This window comes from Physella acuta, unplaced genomic scaffold, assembly GCF_028476545.2.
Source record: "Physella acuta isolate Inbredline_101_S28 unplaced genomic scaffold, ASM2847654v3 ptg000917l, whole genome shotgun sequence".
Classification (NCBI taxonomy): domain Eukaryota; kingdom Metazoa; phylum Mollusca; class Gastropoda; family Physidae; genus Physella; species Physella acuta.
This window is the reverse complement of record NW_026732434.1, coordinates 194,808-218,341: the sequence shown is the minus strand read 5'-3', so window position 1 is coordinate 218,341 and position 23,534 is coordinate 194,808. Positions and strand designations below refer to the sequence as shown.

Sequence of the window (23,534 nt, the reverse complement as noted above, 5' to 3'; positions counted from 1 at the left end):
TTCCTATGAGGAGATCACGGAAATGTTACTTCAAAAGTGATATTGATCATCCAGCCCAAAAGACTATCTTAACTTTTTTTTTAAAATTATTTGATGCAATATTGTAACAAAATTATAAACCTAACCTTTAACTTTTTATTTTTAGTGTAATAAATTAATATGTGCACGGAGCGCGACTCCTCATCAGTGTTGGAGATATTAAATCAACCAAAGACCAGACCATCTCTGTTGTTGCTGCTAGGGTAGCTGTGATGTAATAAATTATTGTATACCTGTTTCCGGACTCTTTGTGTGTGTGTGTGTGTGTGAGAGAGAGAGAGAGAGAGGGGGGGGGGGTCTTATCTCGGTACAACTGTAGACAGGAAATCCGCCTTCAGACTGTCGCTATACTCGTTTTATTTATTTTGTTAACGTTATCAAGACATTTTACGGTTTTGGCCAATGTGCAGGCACACAATTTTAATTTTGGCCTACGTCCGGACACATTTTTTTTTTTGGCCTTCGTTGATTATCAAACTCAGAATTAAACATTTGTTCACTTTATTCTATTAACATTTGTTTAATGGATAACTAATATCCTGGTCGTCCATTCATGAACTAACGCAAGTAGAATCTTCCTACTTCGGACAATGGTGGAGTTGGGCCCAAGAGGAATCGTGTAAGAAATATGATAAAGCAAGCATACATGTTAATGTTTGTTGTGTAAGAAATATGGTAAAGCAAGCATACATGTTTGTATTTTTAAACAGGAAGTTAACCTTTCAGACCAAGCGTTTCCACGTTTGTGAACTGGCATATAAATGGACGGTCTAGTCAGTTTCTATTTACTTTACAGAGCTGGGTTGATCCAAGCGCATCCTACTGACTTGTGCCTTAATTCCCCCCCCCCCCCCTGTTGCTAAATTTGCAGGGTAGATTAAACTGATACTATTAAGCAATAAAAATGTGTCTAGAAAGCTGTTGAATATTATACTGAAAAATTGATATTCATCAAGTGCGAGTTTCAGTGATAAGCCTTATAAAAATGGCACTATGATGCGCTCATATGATCAGTGTATACATATGCCTTGTTCGTGATATTCACTACAACAAAACTCAAGGGTTAAAGGTATCCATATAATTTTATTATCTTAGGACAACAAGCAACATGACAACAAAGATTTAAAAACACTTTTTTTGGTTCTGTACAATATGGCAGTGTCAATTACTGTAAATATCTTTTTAGCTAGAAACAAATTTCTCCTATTAATTTCAACTGTGCTTGAAAAGCAATGTTTTAAAAAGTAATTATAAACTAATTTGAAACGTTCTGGTAATTGTTTAGACATTTTTAAAAATTAAGGTTTTTGTTAGAATACTTCAATTCCCAAACAATACTGGTTTGAAGGAGAAAAAAAAATGCATATCTGAATTTTTACAACAGGCTAGAAAAGATGAATTACAGTAAATGCTTGTTCTGGAAACAGAGTTTCATGGACTAGCATTTGGTTCTCTCCAGTGATAAACTAGTTATCTCCCCACTAAAATCTGATCATGTGACACACCTGTCATAACAGTGTCACTGGTACATCAGAGTAGCTCAAGGTTTCCAATATAAACATAGGTTAGCACAAACAAGGGCACTCACTCACTGCATACCATATGTAGTAAAAATACACACAATGCTATCTTCAAGTGCATTGCTTGATACCTAAACAACTGATGAGGCTGGCTTAGTAATGCTAAGGGCTAAAAAAAAATGTCTACTGAACTCAATCCATTAGAGGCATCACAAGTCTGCAGTTGTCCTTCAGTATCAAGTAGTGAGGAAAAAAAAAGATGTCCTTCAGTGGTAAGAAGTAAGAAAAAAAATCTACTCAAATGTTCTGTTTTACAGACAGGCCATAATCCCAAGACTAGCGGAAAAGAAAAATTAAATTACAACAGATGACTACATTTTTAAAGTTAGGATGTTTAACAATAGTAAAAATTGGTCTTCTGAACAGACCAGGTTTAAAAAAAAAATGCATACACCCGTACACGTTTCATTAAAGTGCTTGCTATTGTTAAGTACAAAGTAACTTAGTTACATGGATTTTGAATGAAAACAAAGGTGAATAGTAGCCAATGATTAATATTACCCAAAAAACATTACAACCCACTATTAGGTTATGTTTACACATAAACTAGCCTAAAACCTAAGATTATGAGAGTTTTAATAGTCTTTGCACTGTCTGTAGAAAGAATGGCCAAATGAATCAAGTAATGTACAATTCAGCAGAGTCATGCAGTAGTTAATAAATGACAGGTTAAATGAGAGCTCAAGTGTATCAGTTATTTACAAGATATATCTGAAAATTGTTGAAAACTTTTACCATATTAAAAAAAACGTCAAATTATCCCTCAGAAAAAAAAAAGAAAACAGCAAAAAATATTCCAAGATGAATTCGCAATAATTTCATGGTGACTTGAGAATTATTTGTATTCCTTGTGGTTTTTAAAATCACATGGTAATGCAATATTAAAAAAAAAAAGTTGACAAACAGGTGACGTGTTTTTGTTTTAAGAAGGGGCTGGTGTAACCGTTGTAAAGCTACAGATGTTTGGGACAGGGCGTGGTATCACTAGACCAAATCACAGGGAAATCTTTTGATAAAAGTAAAACCAACATAGAGAATAGAAGTATAAAATGTTGATAAACACAAAGTGGGTTCTGTTTGAAACAACTCGCAGTGGATGATCAATACAACAGTTCTACAACAATTCTACTTACTACACAACATTCTACCAACCCCATCATTTAGCTATTTAGAATAAAAATATACAATTGTTTAGAAAAAGTGGAAAGCCACTGTTTTGATCTGTCGTGGTCATGATATTCTGATTTGACTTGAAGAGATACACCTGTCTCACACCTGTGATTTGATTGACTTTATACATTTAACTTTTACAAACACAATTCACTCCAATTTTTTTTTTATCTAAGCAAAAATAACACTAAAGGCACACAATTTAAAAATGCTTTTAAAAAAAGTAATAAAAAAGGATTAAGATATTATTGCAAGGAAATGTACAGTTTTTTCTGAAAGCACACATAAAAAGTTTTCTAGAATTTATTTTAAAATTAATAAAAACTGTAGCATTGTTTGTTTTTTTATACATTGAAATCAAAATTACCAAGATTTTGCCTATATGCCATTACACTGGAATACTGCATTTTTTTTAAGGTTTAAAATCAAAATTGGGTTTAGTTTAAGTATGGCTTCATAAATAAAAATTATTTCCACACAAAAAATCTTTACATACATCACAAGGAGTGAAAGCATGCTCGTTCAGGATTCAGACAATACATGGAGTTATTGCAGTAACATCAATATGCATTTATCTCAGGACCTTATTTTGACAGCATTGTATTTCATGAAATTTTTAAATAGTTGTTTGACAATTTTAAAAAAAAATGATGGAAAGCAATTATGATACTCTTTAACAGTGTACACATGTTAAAATTAAAAATAAAATATTTTTTTTAATATACTAAAGTTGAGCTTCATTTAAGCGACAGAAACTGCAACAGCATCCAAAACCTGGACAAGCTAAGTCAATTCACTCAACACCTCAGGAATAAAAGCTAAAGGAAATCTGCTTCACTGATGTCTGCACCAGAGACATCAGCAACATCAGGAATCACCCATGATATCTTTCTACCTGCTTCATACAATTCTTTTATTGCAGTCATTACCTGAGAAAAGTGAAACAGTGATTGAATTTATACATACATAATTCAAGAATTTTGGTCAACTTTTTCAGTTGAACGTGCTTTGACAGACACTTGGTTAAATAGCTAAAAAAACAATATGCATTTGAAGAAGCAAGACCTGCACATATGTGATTTAAACCTGAATAATTTTTAAAGAAATCAACAATGAATTTATTGAAATACAGTATACAGGGAGTCTGTGTTAAAATAATACAAAACCTAGAAAAAAAAACACTAACGTCTGTTATTTTTAAAAAGATTTATGCAAACTGATATTTTTAAAACCTTGAAAAATCTTTTTGTTTTTCTTTGATCTATCACTGGTGGTTCACTTCCTACGATTTTTTAAAAATTACGAGCAATAAGTGAAATTAAATCTAATTAAAATGCCTCTGCTGTTGAATCTGGCTTTATTTAAAAAATACAGTGATATTGAAAAAGAAAGTAGTGACTACGTTGAAATTTTTAGCATTTAAAATATTTGTATTGAAATATGAAAATTATTGCTTTGTTCACGTTTTGGGGATCGCTGTCATTTTTATTTATTAGTCAACTATCATGCTATTTTACCTAATACGTAATAAAATTTTGTGCATAATACTTTATATTTTTTTTTTTTTTAAAAAGCTGTGGTTGAAGAATGTGAGGTGACTATAGGAGAAGTAAAATAATTCTGACAGAGGGTTATGTATTGAAGTTAAAAACAAAATATATACCTTGTCCTGGCCCTCATCTTTTAGACGCTGATACTCCTTGTACAACTGCAGAGCAGTACGAGCATCTTCTACTGAGTCATGGGTGTAAGACTGAATATTGATTTCTGAAAGTAGATGCAATTCTCTATGATGATCATTGACTGGCTAACAGCATTAAGAAAATAGTTAAATCAAGTATCAGCTTAAGGCTGAAGGTGATAGGAAAGACACTTACTCAGATAATACCATGCAAGAAACTTGAGTGAAATGTATCGCTGCTTAGGAAGATGAAACAAATCCACAGTATCCATAACTTGAGCTTTAGGTACCTGAGAAGTGTTTAATATGACATTTCATTACACCACTAACCAAACCAACTTGCTCACAATTTCTATTTTAATATGACAACTCATTAAACCACTAACCAAACCAACATGTTCACTATTTCTACTTTAAATTAAATAAGTAAAGTTTCTTTTTGGACAGACAATTGGTCATCTAAATTAAGTAGATTTTATCTGTTATTGCAGCATTAAAAGGATTTGTAACAATCACCGAGCCCAGCTATCTTTTCTTACTCTTACTAGAGGGATATCACTATAAGAGCTGTGTGAGCTCACTAGTGTGCTGGGGAATCTCACCAAGAACCAAACTCTACAGACTTGCGGATAAGCAAAATTACATCACTATAACTTCACAGTGTAGTTAAGTTTAACATAAATTACCAGTATGTTGATAACTCTAAAATCTTTCTTTAAGCCATGGCCAACAAATATAACACCAATGTCGATGAGGTAGCGCAACTTCAGATAGGTGGCCTTCAGTGTGGTCAAGTATTTTGTAGATATACTGGGGTCCAGGTCTCCTGGTTTGATACCAGAGTACTGAGTCAAGTAGTCAACAACCTATGGATTGGAGCAAGATTAAAATTTTAAATTATGCTACACATTCCATACAATTAGAAGAGATACATATATACATTTAAATGTATAAATGTGTATAAACATATATAGAAAATAAAAAAAATAAAACAATGGGTATGTGCTAACCTGTTCCTGAGTGACTATATAATCATCTAAGAAAGGCTCCCCTTTGTTAGGTCCTGACCTGTAGAACAGTTAAAATTTTAAACATGAGAAAAGTGCTAAAACAATTGGAATTATTATATGGGGGAAAAAGTTTCAGATAACTAAAAACAACATTGACATGACATGTAAGAAAGATAATCACCCCCTAAGGCATGTAATTCTTGCTGCTGACATCTGGGTAGGAACCAATGTGGAGCGAGTCCCATCACTTCGTAGTTCAGCTTCTTCCTAAAAAATTAAACAAGTATCTCAATACAAACCATGTCGTGAAATTATTTAAGGGACAAGTGGTTCTAGTAAAGATTTTGTAATGTACAAAAGGTTTGTTATGCTAAACAGCTCACCTCTTTGAGTGAGACAAATTCTGCATCCAGTGCAACAATATCACCACTTTTTGGAAGTTCATCTGGTTGCAATGGCAGGAATGTTAGCTTGTGGCGCTCTGGGTTCAGTAGAGCCGTGTTCTTGCACAACACATCAGGGCTGGACCAGGACTTGACTGAAAGCAAAACACATCTACATTTCAGCACTACATAACACATTTTGAATCAAGTATTTCTTCTTTTCTTTTAAAAAATACTTATGAAATGGAACAAAATCATTGCACCTACAGTGAGTAATGCATGGGTAAGTATTTTTTAACTCACCAGTAAGGTCATGAAGTGGAACAAAATCCCTGCGCGTATAGTGGATAATGCAGGGAACATTCCAGTCAAGCTTGAAGTCCACAGCCTCATCCTAAATGAATCAAGATAAATTTAATAAAAACCTTGCTTTTTGTAGCATCAGCTGGTCATGTATCAATCTCTCCCTAATAAAAAATAAACATACCTTTTCCACAGGGGTGATGCAGAAGTCATTGATCAGATACCACTGGGTGCAGGTAACCCTTTCTTTCCTCTGGTGATATTTTTCACCAACCTTCAGGCAGCAAACTAAATTGCCACCAGAGGAGCTGAGGACATGGCTCACAATGCTGTAGAGCTCATAGTACCTTGTGTCATCATCTTGCTTTAAGGGCAAGGGTTCCTTAAAAAAATGATTTTTGAATTATAACCATGCAGTAATTTTAAATAGAATTTAATAAATTAAAAATCTGCAATGGGTGTGCACACACAAATACAAGTTGGATACCAGCAATTGATAATTTACCTCATCTGAGATCTCAGTGACATCAACACTACCCTCTGGGTTTCTAACAATTTTTAATCCCATAGGAATCCAGCTGGGTCCAAATTCATCATCTTCTTCAGGCTGTTTCTTCTTCATTTCAGCTTCACATCTTGTAAAACAAAAATCTTGTCAATAGATTTCACAGCTATTAGCACTATGTGCTACTTCAATATATTAACATATTGTGGAAAGTTTAATTTATTGCTGAAATTTTGTTGCTTGACATCCAGAACACATTTAAAAAAATTAATTTTAGTCTTAAAGTGTAAAAAGCTAATTAGTTTTGAGGAACAATTTGAACAAAATATTTTTTCTAATTGTATAATATAAGTAAAAAAACAAAAATGTATAAACATACTGCCTGGGACCATCGTGTTGGAAGCGGCAATCAGGTCTGTGACATGCCATTCCAAATCTACATTTGGTAGCAGACTGAGAGGATGGTCTTATGTAAGCCATCGGTGGGGCAGTTTCCTTGTGACGTTGACGGACAACCTAAAAATGAGATTTTTGTTTTTTATTTTTCAGCCATAGGCAAAATAAACTGTTGATAGTATTTATCACAACCTTAAAAAGAAACTTTTTTTTAAAAGTATTCAGCAACAGGCTAAATAAACTTTTGATTGCATTTAATTTAGAACAAACCTGGAACTGAGTTTTCCAGAAGTCAAGATTTTTTTCATTTTCGGTATGACAGTTCATGGCCAAGATGTCTGGCAGATTTTGGATGCTCTTTCTTTGGCACTGTTTGGAACAAACAAGTAAACAGGTTGGTAAGTATGTTAATTTTAATTTTTATATAAATATATTTAAAACAGACTTTGGCAATCATTAGATGAGTGACAGTCAACTGAACAAGGCAGTGAAAATAATCTGTAAAACTAAACAACCAAACACATTCAACACTTGTTTCTTACATGATGCTGATATCTGTTACATGTTGAACACCAAGCTTGAATGTTGGTAGCTGCTGTCATGCTGTGTTGAACAACTTCCCCAAAACTTATAAACAAGGGTGGGGAGTTTGGACCTGTAGAAGAGCAAAATTTATTCATGCATACTAATGTTTTTTTAAAAGAGTATCCAAAATACAGTATGATTAAATAGTGCACAGATAAATCAGCATATAATGCAAAAGTAGAATCAAAATATAAATTTTTGTAACTGATTCAAAGAGAAAGTGCCCTACCCATTGGACGGCAGTCTGGGTACATGAGATTGATATGTGTTCCATCAACAGTTCTCTCGCTGGTTAAGCCACATTTGCACTGTAAAGAGGACTTGATGTTGATGCCCAATAAGTCTCGAATGATTGATCTGGTCATTGGCCTGAAATATTTTTTTAGTCCAGAGGGTTTTAAAATGATTACGTACATTTTAAAAAAAATGGAATTCAATCCCATAACTTCTAATTTAATGCTCAAGTTAAATAATTAAAAATACAAAGGGACTTCAGTATTTTACACTTTAAGGATCTTAATTTCCTGAATACAAAAATTTGTAATTTCAAAATTTTACTACTTACGCCTGTGGTTCATCTGATGTTTCCTCACAATTTTCACTGAAACAAAAGACATGTAAGTGTTAAAGAAGATGCTTAAACTTGAAAAAGGTAAGAAAAAGAGAATTTTATATTATCTGTAAACAAATCCTTACCTAACTTCACTTTCACCCTCTCTGGATCCCTCACTCTCAACAGAATCTGAGCTTTCTGGACCATTTTTCTTTCCTTTCTTCTTTTTACCCGCTAGTTTTTTATCATCAGCGTCCCCTTTCTGCACACTTTGTTTCGATTCAACTCCACCTTCTTGGGACTCTACGCGCACACAAGTTTCCTGTGAATATTCATTTTTAACATTATAAGGTGTTGATTTGTGATTTTATTTCTATAACAGAAAAGAACATTGCATTTGATTTAGTTTTGTAATAAAATATTGTCACTTTAAAACATTTACTAAAATTATAAAAACGCTTATGTTTTTTTAGATACTAGCAATGTTAAAGAGTTCAATGTTTTGAAGTCTTAATTCTTAAACTGAAACATAACTAAATCTGTTAGATTTACAAGAGATAAGCAGCGAGAACAAAAATGACATAAATAATCGCAAACTTTTATAACAGTTCAATGGTCTTTAAAATATACTGAAATAATCTTTATGTAACGTTAACCTATCTATCAGCCAAATAGAAGGAGAACGTCCCCGGATTCTTTTTTCGGGGTCATATGCAAATACCTTACGGCCTAAGTGGATGAACACTTAGCACAACGACCACTAGGGCTCGAATTTAATGTCTAGGGAAGCTAGTGATACTATTGTAATTAACACTCATCCAATCTACATACGACCTTTTAATCAGCGAACTCAGAAGTGGCAGAACACAAGGTTGAACTCAATAAAATATTTAATGTATAAAATATCAAAAACCCAACTTACAAAATGCAGGAAAAAACACTATCACAGATTTCTACACAGTCTAATAATAGCCACAGGCCACACAACACTGTTGTAGCTTCAGGAATTACTTAGCGACAAGTAATATTAAACTAGAAGACTAAATCACTTAAGAAAGCAAGGCACACACAGGTCTTAAGTACTCTCACGTTCAAATGGTCAGAGTCTATAGCCGGACAATATGGACGGCTGCCTGAACAAGGTAAAACGGCCTCGTAGACTGCCAGGTCAAGATAAACTGCCACGTGTTGCGAGTGTGCGGGGCAATTAAAGACTTCTGTGACAGGGGAGGTTATCCTCAACTCATGTCGCCATTGGTTGGGATAATCATCTGATCAGAATCATTCAATCAGATTTTAATGGAAATTTTCTATGTCTCAAACACCTTAATAGTCAGTGGAAAAACCCCAGGTGTTACCCCATCATTCCATATAAGGAATTATACAATGTCAAAATAAAAATGACTCGACCTAAGTAGGTCACATCCCCTCCCTTTTTGGAAGTGACAGATAGGTTCCACAAAAACATACATAGGGAACCAATCTGGCAATGAAATAACAAAAATGTTTTACAAATGTAGGCAATCAAAATCATAATACCAGATGAAAATATCCCTGAACATAAAAGGGAAGTAACTCCAACTTTTACAATTGGTGAAAGGGGAGTAACCCTTCAAAAAGTAATTATACATCAAAATCCCTCAAAAAAGGGTATTACAATATTTTCATGAGAATATTAAAAGTGGTAAACCCGCCAGGGTAAGACCTTTATTTCAATGACTAGCTACAATATCAATTGAGTCATATGAGACATATTATTATAAAAGATTACATATACTCAAAAACCACCTTTAATTAAGGTTCACCTGAAAATAAACAAAATATTCAACAGGATTGGAATTTTGAAAAATTCTAACTCACACCACTCATTTTCATATGAGTGACACTCAAACAAAACCTGTTTATGGTCCTAATGAACCACAAAGCATGTCACATGATCAACGTGTACAACAAGATTTTACATCCTTGACAAACAATCAGCCACAACATTATCACTACCCTTAATGTGTGAAATTTCCAGGTTAAAATTTTGGAAGTATAAGCACCATCTCAATATTCTTTGATTTGTCTGTCCTAACTTAGAGGTAAATTTCAGGGGATCATGGTCAGAAAACACTCTGACTGGATTGGTTGAAGAAGAGACATAGACTTCAAAATGTTGTAATGATAGAACCAAAGCTAAAGCTTCTTTTTCAATAGTAGAATAATTCTTTTGGTTCTCATTTAACTTCCTGGAAAAAAAGGCAATGGGATGGTCAATTCCCATGTTGTCTTCTTGAAATAGGACTGAGCCAATGGCTAAGTTGCTAGCATCAATGGCAAGTTTAAAGGGCTTGCTAAAATTTGGTGCAGCCATAACAGGAGCATTTGATAAAAATGACTTAATGGTTAAAAAGGCTTCTTGACATTTATTGGACCATTCAAACTTAACACCCTTTTTCAATAATGCAGTAAGAGGTTCAGCAATAGCTGAAAAGTTTTGACAGAACCGCCTATAGTAACCAGCCATCCCAAGGAACTTTTTGATATCTTTACAATTTTTGGGAGGTGGTAACCTTACAATAGCATCTACTTTAGCTTCAATGGGCCGAACTTGGTTCGTTCCCACTTGATAACCCAAATAGGTAATTGAAGCTTTACAGAAATCACTTTTATGTAAGTTTACAGTAAAATTAACTTCAGACAATTTTCTAAAAAGGTTAGTCAATTGAACAATATGTTCTTCAAAAGTATTAGAAAATACAACTATATCATCTATGTAGGCCTCACATTGGTCTATGTCAGCAATGACAGAGTTAATGACCCTCTGGAAAGTTTGACCAGCATTTCGCATACCAAAGGGCATGCGTTTGTATCTATAAAAACCATTAGGGGTTACAAAAGCAGATATTTCTTTTGCACGGTCAGATAAGGGGATTTGCCAGTATCCTGAAAGTAAATCAATTTTGGAAATTATCTTAGCTTGACCAACTTTATCAATAACGTCCTCTATCCGAGGTAAGGGATAGGAATCAGCTTTGGTGAGCGCATTCACCTTCCTAAAGTCGGTCACAAACCTGAAAGATCCACCGTCTTTCGGGACTAGGAGACATGGGGAACTCCAGTTGCTGAAACTGGGCTCAATGATATCATTCTTGAGCATATAATCAATTTCATCTTTTATCAAAGCAGCTTTTTCCGGGTTAACTCTATAGGGGTGTTGTTTAATGGGTTTTGCGTCACCAACGTCTACATCATGAGGTGGTACTTTCGCTTCTTTGGGGACATCCCCAAAAATAGAGGGAAATGTCTCAAATAACTGAGACAAACTATGGCTTTCCTCTGTGGACAAATGCATAAGGTGGACATTCAAATTATCTAAAAAGGAAGAATTTACCAATTTTGGGGGTTTCAATTTATCATGTATCACATCATCAGAAACATTTGAACATACAGGTAAAGTAATTTTAGCTGTGGAATGAAAATTGTTACAATTATCATAATACTTTTTCAGTGAGTTGACATGATACACTGTCTGTTTCTTTCTTCTGTCGGGCGTATTGACAACATAGTTCAAATCACTTAATTTTGAATGCACAGTAAAGGGTCCACAATATCTCAAGGATAACGCATTGTTCAGATTAGGTACTAGCACAAGAACTTTGTCGCCTGGATTGAATGTTCGTTTACAAGAACTCTTATCATACTGTTCTTTCATTCTAACTTGGGCCTTTCTTAAGTTTTTGTGAGCCATTTCGCACACGGCTTTCAGTCGAACGTGAAAATCGTCGAAGTTTTCCACTGGATGATCACTGGTACCTGTCCAACGTTCGTGTATCAGCTTCAGGGGGCCACGGACAGAATGTCCAAACACAAGTTGAAAAGGCGAGTAGCCTAAAGAGTCCTGGACACAGTCCCTCGCGGCGAAAATAATCCAAGGAACAGACTCATCCCATTGGGTGTTACTATTAGCGAATGTCCTTAGCATGGTTTTGAGGGTTTGGTGGAACCTCTCAAGTACGCCTTGAGACTGAGGGTGGTAGGCTGAGCTGGTGATGTGGGTAACGCCTAGCTTGGCTAGCGCTTCCTGAAAATGGTGACTGGTGAAGTTGCTGCCTTGGTCTGTTTGCACAATTCTAGGTAATCCAAAGGTAGTGAAGAACCGGGTCATGGCTCTGACTACAGTCTTTGCCTTAATGTTCCGTAAGGGAATCGCCTCGGGAAAACGGGTACTTGAACACATAAAGGTAAGTAGGTACTCGTTGCCCGCCTTGGTTTTAGGCAAGGGACCTACACAGTCCATGACGATTTTAGAAAAAGGTTCTTCTAACACAGGAATCGGACTCAAAGGGGCCTTAGGAATTGTCTGGTTTGGCTTTCCGGCCAACTGACAGTTCGTGCAACTTCTGCAGTAACGCGACACATCATTTCTCATTTTGGGCCAAAAGAACAGTTCTTTGATCTTCGCCGTCGTTTTAGTGACACCTGGGTGCGCTGACATTGGATGGTCATGTGCCAGCTTAAGTATTTCATGCCGATAAGGTGGAGGGATCCACAGCTGGTTTTTACCCAACCATGGTTCGGCCGGTGAGGCAATCACTGGTATAGCGCGACGAAAGAAGAGGCCGTTCTCGGAGAAATATTCTCCATCGTCAGATGATAGAGATTTTTCGACCGTTGCTTTGAGTTCCGCGTCGACTTGTTGAGCTTTAATGATGTCTTCCTGAGATATTCTCAGGGGTAAGCCCAGACTTGTGTTTTCTGGAAGCATAGACTCCAGTTTGGGAGTCGAATTTCTTGACGATGATGGCGGGTGTGGTTCAGACGTTGTGTCAGCCAATTGTTTGGTCTGGCTTCTTGTCACCGCACATGCAGGATACAGTTCATAATCATTATCTGGAACTGTTGACAAAGGGTCTGAAACCGTACAGGGGTATACTTTGCTTCCCGCAAGGTCATTCCCTAGAAGTAGGTGTACTCCTGGGACTGGAATACTATCTATCACACCTAAAATGACCTCACCTTCGACGAGATGATGTTTCAGGGCAAACTTGTGTAGAGGGACGACAGTAGATTTTGTCCCCACTCCCTGGATAATGGAAATCTTTCCGGTGTTCGTCTCTGGTGTAATGTCCATTGAACTTTTCAAAAGGAGGGATTGTGACGCTCCTGTGTCTCTTAGGACGGTGATATTCCGCTGAGACAACGGATCACCTGGTTTGCTAATGATGGCTTCAGCAATAAAAGATGAAAAGTCAACTTTTCTCGATCCCTCGAGATCGGTAGACTCGGAAGAAACTGGATGGTGGCGAGAACAGTCAAAATGTGACTGCACATAATGTGTGGAGACTTGACTACCTTCTTGCGGACACTTAGGGTTAGAGTCCTTTTGAATTCTAGAGTTCATAGTTGAACTGGCTGCTTGAGGGGATAGAGCATAGTGCGCAGAAGTACGCACCACCTCTCTGTTATTCTGAAGACGTTTGTAACAGTCCTTGACAAGATGACCAGGCCTTTTGCAGAACTGGCATACTGCTCGACGATTGAGAGTCGATCTTGGTTTCTCTCTGGACTGTAATGCCTTCACGTGTTGGCCAACAGGAGGATTGCTGCCAAAAAGGGGAAGCACGGGGTTGAGGCGGTTTCCTGACACTGGTGGTTTCTTATGCACCAACATATATGTGTCAGCCGACTCAGCAGCCTTCTGGATGTCAGTTATCTTGTTATCCAGTATGTGTAGTCGTATCTCTTCAGGCAGGGACGATAGGAATTCTTCCCTTAGGATAAGTGACCTGAGTTTCTCAAACTCAGAAACTTCCTCAGAGTGTAGCCACCTTGAGAATATTTTCTCCTTTTCAAAGAGAAATTCCACATATGATTGTGTGGGTAACTTGCGGAGTGTTCGGAATTTTGTCCGATAGGCCTCGGGCGTCAGTGCGTAGGCCTTTAAAATGGCAGTCTTGACCAAACTATAGTTATTTTGAACGTCGTGAGAGAGTGCCTGGTATGTTTTTGCAGCTTTCCCAGTAAGGACAGAACTCAATAAAGCAGTAATGGAGGTTTCGGGCCATTCACAAGTCTTCGCTAAACTCTCAAACGAGTTAAAGAAAACGACCAAATCTGTTTCATCAAATTTAGGAACTAATTTCCCAAATTTGGCAATCACTTGTCCTACCGACAACTTTTTTGGATCTACCAGAGAAGTGACATCACTAACTTGACCAAACTCTAATTCCAACCTCCTCTTATCTAAAGCAATTTTAGCCTCTAACTCCTGTTTCTCTAGAGCACTTTTAGTTTCAAACTCCTTTTTTTTTAATAGAAGCTCCCTCTCTTCTATAGATTTCTCCTCGCGGAGCAACACACTAGCTAACAAACTTTCGTCAAATACTCCTTCATTAATGAAATGAACAACAATTTTATCTCTCAACACCTCTGACTTCTGCGTAACAGAATAATCCAATTTCAATTCCTTAACAACACTAACCAAAACTTTTCTACTCAACTTTTCTACATCTTCAACAGTAGGATTAGCCAAAAACGACTCCATAACACTAACTTTCAAATCACAACAAGCCTAGGTTCACTAAGTTAGCACGGTGAGTTGGGCCGTGTACTTGACCTCTAAATGTAGGACGTGACACGTCTGCTTATTTGACCTAGATACTCTAGCCTGAGCGCGCGTTGTAAGACCACGGCGCTACACTGGATAAAAAAACAACTAGACCAGACTAAACTTAGTATTCAACTGATATAACCAACAACTGGAACGACAGATTAAATCCCGGACGGGCCCCCACTTTGTAACGTTAACCTATCTATCAGCCAAATAGAAGGAGAACGTCCCCGGATTCTTTTTTCGGGGTCATATGCAAATACCTTACGGCCTAAGTGGATGAACACTTAGCACAACGACCACTAGGGCTCGAATTTAATGTCTAGGGAAGCTAGTGATACTATTGTAATTAACACTCATCCAATCTACATACGACCTTTTAATCAGCGAACTCAGAAGTGGCAGAACACAAGGTTGAACTCAATAAAATATTTAATGTATAAAATATCAAAAACCCAACTTACAAAATGCAGGAAAAAACACTATCACAGATTTCTACACAGTCTAATAATAGCCACAGGCCACACAACACTGTTGTAGCTTCAGGAATTACTTAGCGACAAGTAATATTAAACTAGAAGACTAAATCACTTAAGAAAGCAAGGCACACACAGGTCTTAAGTACTCTCACGTTCAAATGGTCAGAGTCTATAGCCGGACAATATGGACGGCTGCCTGAACAAGGTAAAACGGCCTCGTAGACTGCCAGGTCAAGATAAACTGCCACGTGTTGCGAGTGTGCGGGGCAATTAAAGACTTCTGTGACAGGGGAGGTTATCCTCAACTCATGTCGCCATTGGTTGGGATAATCATCTGATCAGAATCATTCAATCAGATTTTAATGGAAATTTTCTATGTCTCAAACACCTTAATAGTCAGTGGAAAAACCCCAGGTGTTACCCCATCATTCCATATAAGGAATTATACAATGTCAAAATAAAAATGACTCGACCTAAGTAGGTCACATTTAACAGAAAATAATGCAAATAGAAGTAGTTAAGAGAATTAAGCTGTGAACTAACCTCATGTATTTGCATAAGTACAAAGCGTTGCCAGCTTTGGATAAGCCTGGGAAAATCAACTCTACCACTGCTTTCATCTGCATCATGCAGTACTAAACCTAAAGCCGACACCTGAGGCATTGTCCTGAAAGCTCGTAGAAAGTTGGTTGCCTAGAAAGAAAAACAATAGGTTTTTGTTTTTTTAAAACATTAAGTAGAAATAAATTTTAATACAATTGAATAATGGATGTCAAAGGAAAAATTAGAAATAAATTTTAATACAATTGAATAATGGATGTCAAAGGAAAAATTAATTATATATTTAATGGATTAAAACTCTTTACAAAGCGCAAAATGTGCTCAAGAATTTTCACAATAATGAGATATAGTACATTCTGTTCTTTATAGTAACAGAGTCTTGCCTGTAGTGATGGTTTTGAACATTTTGTTGGGTGTCCAAAATAAATGACTTGCATGTTTCTTGATCTATTACTAGATTTTATTTTCTACCATATTTTTTTTAAGCTGAGAATATTTTTCCAAAAATATATTTTAATTATAAACAGCATAAATCTATAAGAGTATTGAAAAACTAGTAAGAGTCTAGCAATACCTGACACGTGTTGCCCTTCTGCAGATCCAGCATGTGGAACAAAAATCCAAGCTCACATGACAGACAAAACTCCTTTTCACACACATGGCCAAGTAAGGCACAACGCAAAGGCTCAATGTAGTACAGTACCTGAAGAAATATTTTCAAAGTCAGTGGAGAACTATTTTATTTTAGTTTCCTTGTTTTGGCAAGTCAAAAATATTTACCTGAAGCATTGAATTACAGTAAGCATTTGGAATGTGAGGCTCTAGACCAGCTAAATTAGTTTTGTTGTAATGACGGAAGTCAAAATCTTCAACACCAAGTTTGGAGTATTTTATTTCTACACGCTGATATCTTTTTGGAACTGTCATAAATGGATCTTCTCCTAAAGTAATGAATTAAAATGTGATACAAATGTTCTCAATGAAATAAAATATTAAAATGTTACTCAAAAGTTTAATAAATGATCTTAGCATTGAAAGTTACATACCACGACCCATAGGGGATTCTGGAATGCTTGACTTCCTATCTTTATTTCCTTTATCGTTCAGGTTGTAAGGAATAACATTTCGCTTCTGTTTATTGGTATTTGGTGCATATCCAATGTTCTGATAGACTTTCATTGTCCGCAAGACATCAGCATCTATGGGCAATGGTTTCCTATAATGCCAAAAAAACGTATTATGCAGTATAGATTAGAAAATAACCTCAATGTTGTGATTATTTGTTTAAGCAAACATTGATATTTTCTACTGCTATAAGATCATGTGGATAAATATGATCAAACAAACCTGTAAGTTCTTGCCATCATATGCTCTGGGAAGTCTGAAACCAGTGGACCTTGAGCTGGGTATGGCATTGGAACAGCTGAGTATGCTGCCAATTCATCATTGATATCAATCGGCTCGAGGCTTTCAATCTGAAATTCAATTTGACATTAACAGCCGGACTTTAAACAAACATACTCTCTAATCGTCTAAACGATTTTTAAAATCTGGACTAAAAAATGTAGAAAAAAAGGTTAAGCTTTCCTTACTGGATCAGCAAATTCTGTGGGTTCTGAGTACGGGTTGAACACACTGTTTGGACTAGCTGCAAACAGGTGGACATTTCCTGGAAAAGGAAGGAAGTAAAATCATTGAAACATCTCCTTTCGACTTTCTTATATTAATAATAAGAGGCCATTTGATATCTAAGAAAATGTTCTTAAGAAAATGTTCTTGCCTGAACTGTCTCCAAATCCTAAAGCTTGATATGTTTGTGAAACATCAAAAGCCACAATATATGCTCCATGTGTCTCTACAGGGTAAGACAGACGCGTGTTTGGTGCCCCACCTGTTATGGTTTCAACAAGCTGGAAGCTGCCCATCTAGAAAACAATATACAAATATTTAAGCATACTTTTTAATATTTAAAATGTTAAAGGCATATAATTGTAAACAAACTTACTTGAGAAACTACAACAAGGTGATTTGGTATAGTTGGAACAAATCTTAGGAAAGTTGGATCGATTGAAACTTGGATAGGCGCCATTGCTCTCATCACTCTCATATCATACACCATGAGGAGACGATCAGGAGTCAATGTGTTCATTCTAAATAGACAAAACACATAAAATAGTTTTTTAAACCTGTTATGTAAACCTTATTATGATCAAAGTTAATACAAAAGTAGAATTTTGAAAAGACTCAAAACACCTTTAGAATGCCCGTCCAATGTTTTATGTTTTACATCTCACAATCACAATGTAAGATTGATATCAGATGTGTCAGTGTCTGCAACTTACCTGTTACTGAACCCACAAGTGATCAGCAAGTTGTCATGGATGTCAAAATCAGAGAGACAGCTGCTGTGAGCTTCTAAAGTTTGTTCAGGTCTCATAGTTTTAGCATCATATACAGTGACCTGCAAACAAAATATATCAGGAAATAAAACTGTAAACTCACCAGTTTTACTTTGGTGAGGAAGTGCTTAGTTTAATAAACTTTTTAAAAGGAGTAAAATACTTGGTGAGCTATGGTGGGAGGAAGAATTTTGAACAGATTAGCTACTCTAAAAGAATGTTATATCTTATGGGGAGAAAATCAAAGAATTAAGTACAATGTAGAATATGAATTAGACATGCATAAATATGCATAGATATATGAGGAAATGTAGGAAAATTAATGTCTTCTCACCTTGCCAGTGCTGTCACCACCACAGATGAAACGATCATTGCTTCTAAAAATAGCAATGCCAGCATCTTTCACTTCATACTAGAATACAATGAGAGGATTGTAAGCATGTAAGCTATTTTTAAAATATACAAAGTATACCCAATTTTTTTTTAAATGACAATTTTTTAAAATGGCCACCATTGACAAAAATGTAATAGCATAAAGATTTTTTAGTATGCTAAAATTATTTTATTAGATATGTAATGAATACTTTCTACTATCTGAACATAAAACGTAATATTTGTACAATTAAAATAATAACTTTTTCCCCATATATATTTTATAAACATACCACGTTGCTAAGTCTGTTCTGAATGATGTCAACTTCAAGCACTTGTTTGTTATGACCACCAATTAAAACTGATGTATCCCCTCTCATCATCATGCACTGCATATCATGTAGATGTGCATCCCTAAAAATGAATTATACTTTATGGTGTTAGTCTAGTAAATTTAAATCCTTTTATTTAAAAACTACCATTAGATCTTTGTTTACTCACTTAAATGAAAATACACTTAATCCTCGACGAAGAGTACCCCGCAAAAGATTTGGGGTAAGTGAGAGAACTCCTTGTGGAAAAGAGAGGTTCATGCGAACATCTTCATCAAAACTAACTCTAAAAGCTGAGTATTTCTGGAAGTCAGTCCCATAATATGAAGCAACATAGCCCTGGAAAATAAGCAATGGCCAAAGTTATTTCATTTCCCATTTGATATCTATTAAATTAAAAAAAATTTGGGCTGTGAGGGATCTTTGAATCCAACTAGATTATCAATGCAAAACAAAAATTAATTGAATGTACTCACTCTTTGGTTACCAGCCCACAACAGTTCTTGATGGCCATCAAAGTTTACACACGTTATACTAGCATTAGCAACTTTATCCATTAGCTGACACCCCATAGGACTGAAATTAAACAAATTCCTGAATCTTTAGCCATGTCAAAAAACTGTCCATTAAAGATGGCCCCACTAGAGCCATTTATTTATTGGTTCTTATTAAAACGTCAACATAACTGTAACACTGATTTTTTTCAATAGTAGCAAAATAACCTGACATTTGTCTTGTTAACGTTTTGGTAAGTACCAATTTATTTTTTAAAATATTATATGTAAAAATAAATTATTTTTAGCATACCTGAATTCCCCTTGGTCTTGTAACACAGGATCTCCATACATTTGCATCATATGATGTTGAGAGTAAGCATCTCCTCCACCTAACATGTGACCATCCATTTGATTCATCATGCCATGTTCTCCCATCATACCTTGCATGCCCAGTGCATTGTGGTCAATGTATCCCCCCATTAAATTTTGAGGATCACGGCTGCTGTGGCGGAAATCATGGTGGGAGAACTCTTGCTGATGGTAATCAGCAACAATCTGATTTTGTTGCAGTGAATGGAAATCTTGCTGAGAATGGAAGTCAGCAGTGGCATTTTGATGGGGGTGAAATTCATTGATCATAGCATTGTGGTGCTGGTGGTGCTGCTGATGCTGGTGATGTTGTCGTTGTTGATGTTGGTGTTGTTGGTGCTGCTGACGCTGCTGGTGGCGAAAATCATTCAGATGATGTTGCGTCGAGTGGCTATGGTAGGTATTGTTGTGATGGTGCTGTTGAGATGCATGCTGATGAAAATTCTGTGGTGGCATATTTGTACCTTGGTTAGAATTCTGGAAGTTCTGCTGCATATTTTGTGGTGGTCTTGATGTAATTGGGTTACCCATATGTGGGTGATAACCAGGAGGTAGCGATGAATTTTGCATTGGCCCTGACTGGTAGCCTAACGGCATAGACTGATCCTGTCCTGGCACCATTGAATACCCTGGAGGCATGTGTGGATCTCCTAAAGGGGGATATCCTGGTGGCATTCTGGGAGGAATCGCTGTATTTGGGAACACAGCAGGATCTCTGTGCAAGTTTTGCGATGTGAAGTTTGGAGGCGGAGGTGGCATACTCTGAGTATCCTGATTGTGTGGAGGCCGATATCCAGGCATTCCAGAAAAATCCATTGCAGGGGCTCACTTTTTTTCTCCAATCTGGATTTGATTGGAAAATATTTAAATTGTTATGCACTTAACTAGCATCCATTCACTAAACTGCAAAACAAAAATAGGAGTAAAAAAGAAACATGAGAAAAATTTTTAAAAATTTCTTCAACTGCTGACAAAATAGATAGTAAAACATAGCACTTAAGTTTAAAGATAACCTTTTTAATTATTAAGAATTTTGTGACTGCATAAATTATTAAGACCCTACTTTTAGTTTGAAAATTCCCAGACATGTATATTAATATTTTTATGTGATTTAAGATTGCTGCTTCACAATCACATCTCCCTGAAAGTGGCTTGTTCTATTATTTTAAGTGTTTAGCTTATTAATAAACATTTCAAAACTTACTACCTGTTCAATTTAAAAATTGAAAAGTCACCAATCAAACATATTAAAGCATCCCTCAACCTCATCCCACAGTATACTTAGACTTAATATTACTGGAGCAATAAAAAAATGTATTTATTCTTTCCAAATGATAGAATCTTTTCTGCAAAAACTTAAGCGCTAAAAAAAAAATAGCCCATACTTCCAAAACAATTTTGAATTGCACATTCTAGTAATAATTATCCTTCAAAACAAATGAAAGTTTCCATTATTAGCCTCAATTTTTTTAATATCAATTAAAATGTCCCACATAGACCTAAGCTATAAGCTAATATTTTTTTTTTTTAAAAAGAACTTTACAAAAACAGAATGACTACAGATAATAGTTCAGATGAAATTTCTATTTAATTCATTAGAATAGGGTGGTGTTGAATTCTAATTATGGATTGCTGAAAAGTAGAAAATAAAACAACTAGGCCTAAATAGCGGCAGATGCTACGCCACAGGTCTGCTAGTTTACAATATTGCACTTAAATATTCCTAAACTCAGGAACATCAACACTGTTTTGAATAATGACATTTTATTAACTAGTATGCTAACAAATATTTCAAAAACTTATTTTAGATAGACTCTCTATACTAAAAAATATTTAAAAAATACAATAAAACCAGAGAACAAAAAGTTCCTACAATTACAACAAATCTGTAGGCCCTATGCCCAGTCAGGTGGCACTTTATTTATAGTAGACAAATCTGACAATCTGGATAGTACAAGCAGTAGTATATGTAGCCAATTTATAATAACGCTAATGTTTTTTAGGGCCTAATTCCGTTAAGGATTTTTTAGGGATTAAAAAGCCCAAAAAGCACACCTCTCAGTAGTCGTGAGTAAAAAGCCCAAAAATTAAAAGTAGCCTAATAAAAGTAAAAGTAAGGACTGATAATTTATATTAATTACGGCAAGGCCTAGCTAGAACTATACTGTAGCCAGATCAAATAAACCCACTGCAACCAATGAAAGAAAGTAGAGTAGCATCCTTGGTAGTCCTTGATCTGAAAGTACTGAAACACAAACTGAAACTGAGGAAATAGACAAAACAAGGTTCATGTCATGAGTTTCCAAGTTCAACTGAACTGTTATAAAAACCAACATATTTAATTAATTTCAGTACTGAATGCTAATATTTTATTATTTGAATTTTAAAATAACTTACTAAGTATCTCAAATGCAAGTCTTTGGGAAGATAAATATTTCGAATAGAAATATGTTTATCAAAAATAGTAGAGCAAGAGGGCCAAATTGATCGTTTCCCTCGGCTCATAAACTAAATTCGAAATTATTTTGTGAATAGGCTCTAAAATCTATTTTAACATCAAGCGTGTGATTAATGTTCACTTCTTTATGCTTTTCAGATTCTTTAACTTTGTTATTAGAAAATAAATGAAACAAAATAAAATTAATTCCATTGATTTTTAACCGTGTATTTCTTCAAATCGTATTATTTGCTTTATTTGGTGCATTTATATGCCGTATATGAATTATATATGTTCCAAAACATTTGCTTTTATATTAAGGGCTTTAAGAAAAACGGTTACGCTCACATTGTTTCATCATTTAAAACTACACCTAGATCTATAAACAATCAGTTATCTTTTTCTTTATAGATCTACCATGAATCTTTGAAATTGAATTCACTTTTTAAGAAATTAAATTAAATGGTTTATTTTAATGCTTTTTTACCAAAATTAGTAGGTAAAAATACTTGGACTGACTGTTTTTCTCAAAATAAATTACCTGTAGTGTCTATCTGTGTCGCTGTCTCAAAGTATATATAGGCATATATATATATATATATATATATATATATATATATATATATATATATATATATATATATATATATATATATAGCCTCTCTAAACCAGAGGCGTAGCGAGGGGGGGGGGCGCCGACCTTAGGGGGGGCGCCAAATTGAAAGTTTATTTTTATCTGATTATATATTTTTGTAACTATTGTAAGTCAATGTGTTCAAAAATGTCCGTAAAAATTGAAAACGTTACCCAGTCTTTGTACCTGGCTGCTTAAATTTAACTTCTCAAACTCTAAAATTTGATGTGGACCTTTTGGTTGAAGCGGGCACATGTCGCTATAAGAAAGCGCGTTTGCTAGGACTCGGCAAAATAAATTCGTCAATTATCAATGTATAATCATGCGTATGCCAATATAACTAGGGGTCATCCATAAATAACGTCACGTTGGTTGTTTTTTTTTTAGACAATCTCCCCCCCCCCCCCACGCAGCACTCAGCGCGGCCCGCACTCCCGTCACCGCCTCCAACGAGAGATATTTGAGTGCAGGTAATCTATTTCGAGCAGTGTTTCTTCCAGACTTTTTTTCTCCGGGGGGGGGGGGGGGGGCACTTGATATTTTCGGGGGGGGGGGGGGTTGACATCCATCTCGTTCGGAGGAGGGGGGGGGGGGGAGAAAAAACTCTGATTTCGAGTCTGAAAGTCACTGACTCAACATACTGTGAAAAAAAAA

At 35.7% G+C, this 23,534-nt stretch overlaps 2 protein-coding genes across 4 annotated transcripts in view; one reads left to right on the top strand and one right to left on the bottom strand.

Moving 5' to 3' along the window:
* Window positions 1-23,534, top strand: part of LOC131953352 (ATP-dependent RNA helicase DHX8) — a 108,681-nt gene that overhangs the window by 68,004 nt on the left and 17,143 nt on the right. The gene's annotated exons all lie outside the window — the stretch shown is intronic.
* Window positions 1,103-22,327, bottom strand: LOC131953351 (PAN2-PAN3 deadenylation complex catalytic subunit Pan2). 3 transcript variants are annotated; one of them, XM_059316505.1, is made up of 31 exons: window positions 22,207-22,327; window positions 19,751-20,712; window positions 19,420-19,537; window positions 19,113-19,282; window positions 18,905-19,025; window positions 18,574-18,651; window positions 18,183-18,301; window positions 17,846-17,990; window positions 17,621-17,765; window positions 17,433-17,509; window positions 17,188-17,315; window positions 16,887-17,056; window positions 16,621-16,781; window positions 16,415-16,543; window positions 15,823-15,972; window positions 8,349-8,527; window positions 8,218-8,253; window positions 7,882-8,021; window positions 7,610-7,722; window positions 7,338-7,436; window positions 7,051-7,187; window positions 6,672-6,801; window positions 6,351-6,548; window positions 6,167-6,257; window positions 5,864-6,018; window positions 5,662-5,747; window positions 5,481-5,538; window positions 5,157-5,336; window positions 4,667-4,760; window positions 4,453-4,556; window positions 1,103-3,718 (listed from the first exon to the last, which is right to left on the bottom strand). In XM_059316505.1, exons 2-31 carry the CDS (start codon window positions 20,623-20,625, stop codon window positions 3,608-3,610), a joined length of 4,497 nt encoding a protein of 1,498 aa, XP_059172488.1. In that variant the 5' UTR covers window positions 20,626-20,712; window positions 22,207-22,327; the 3' UTR covers window positions 1,103-3,607. The 3 variants fall into 3 exon arrangements, with proteins under 3 accessions (XP_059172488.1, XP_059172487.1, XP_059172489.1); XM_059316504.1 differs by having other exon boundaries at window positions 19,751-20,652; XM_059316506.1 differs by having other exon boundaries at window positions 19,420-19,519; window positions 19,751-20,652.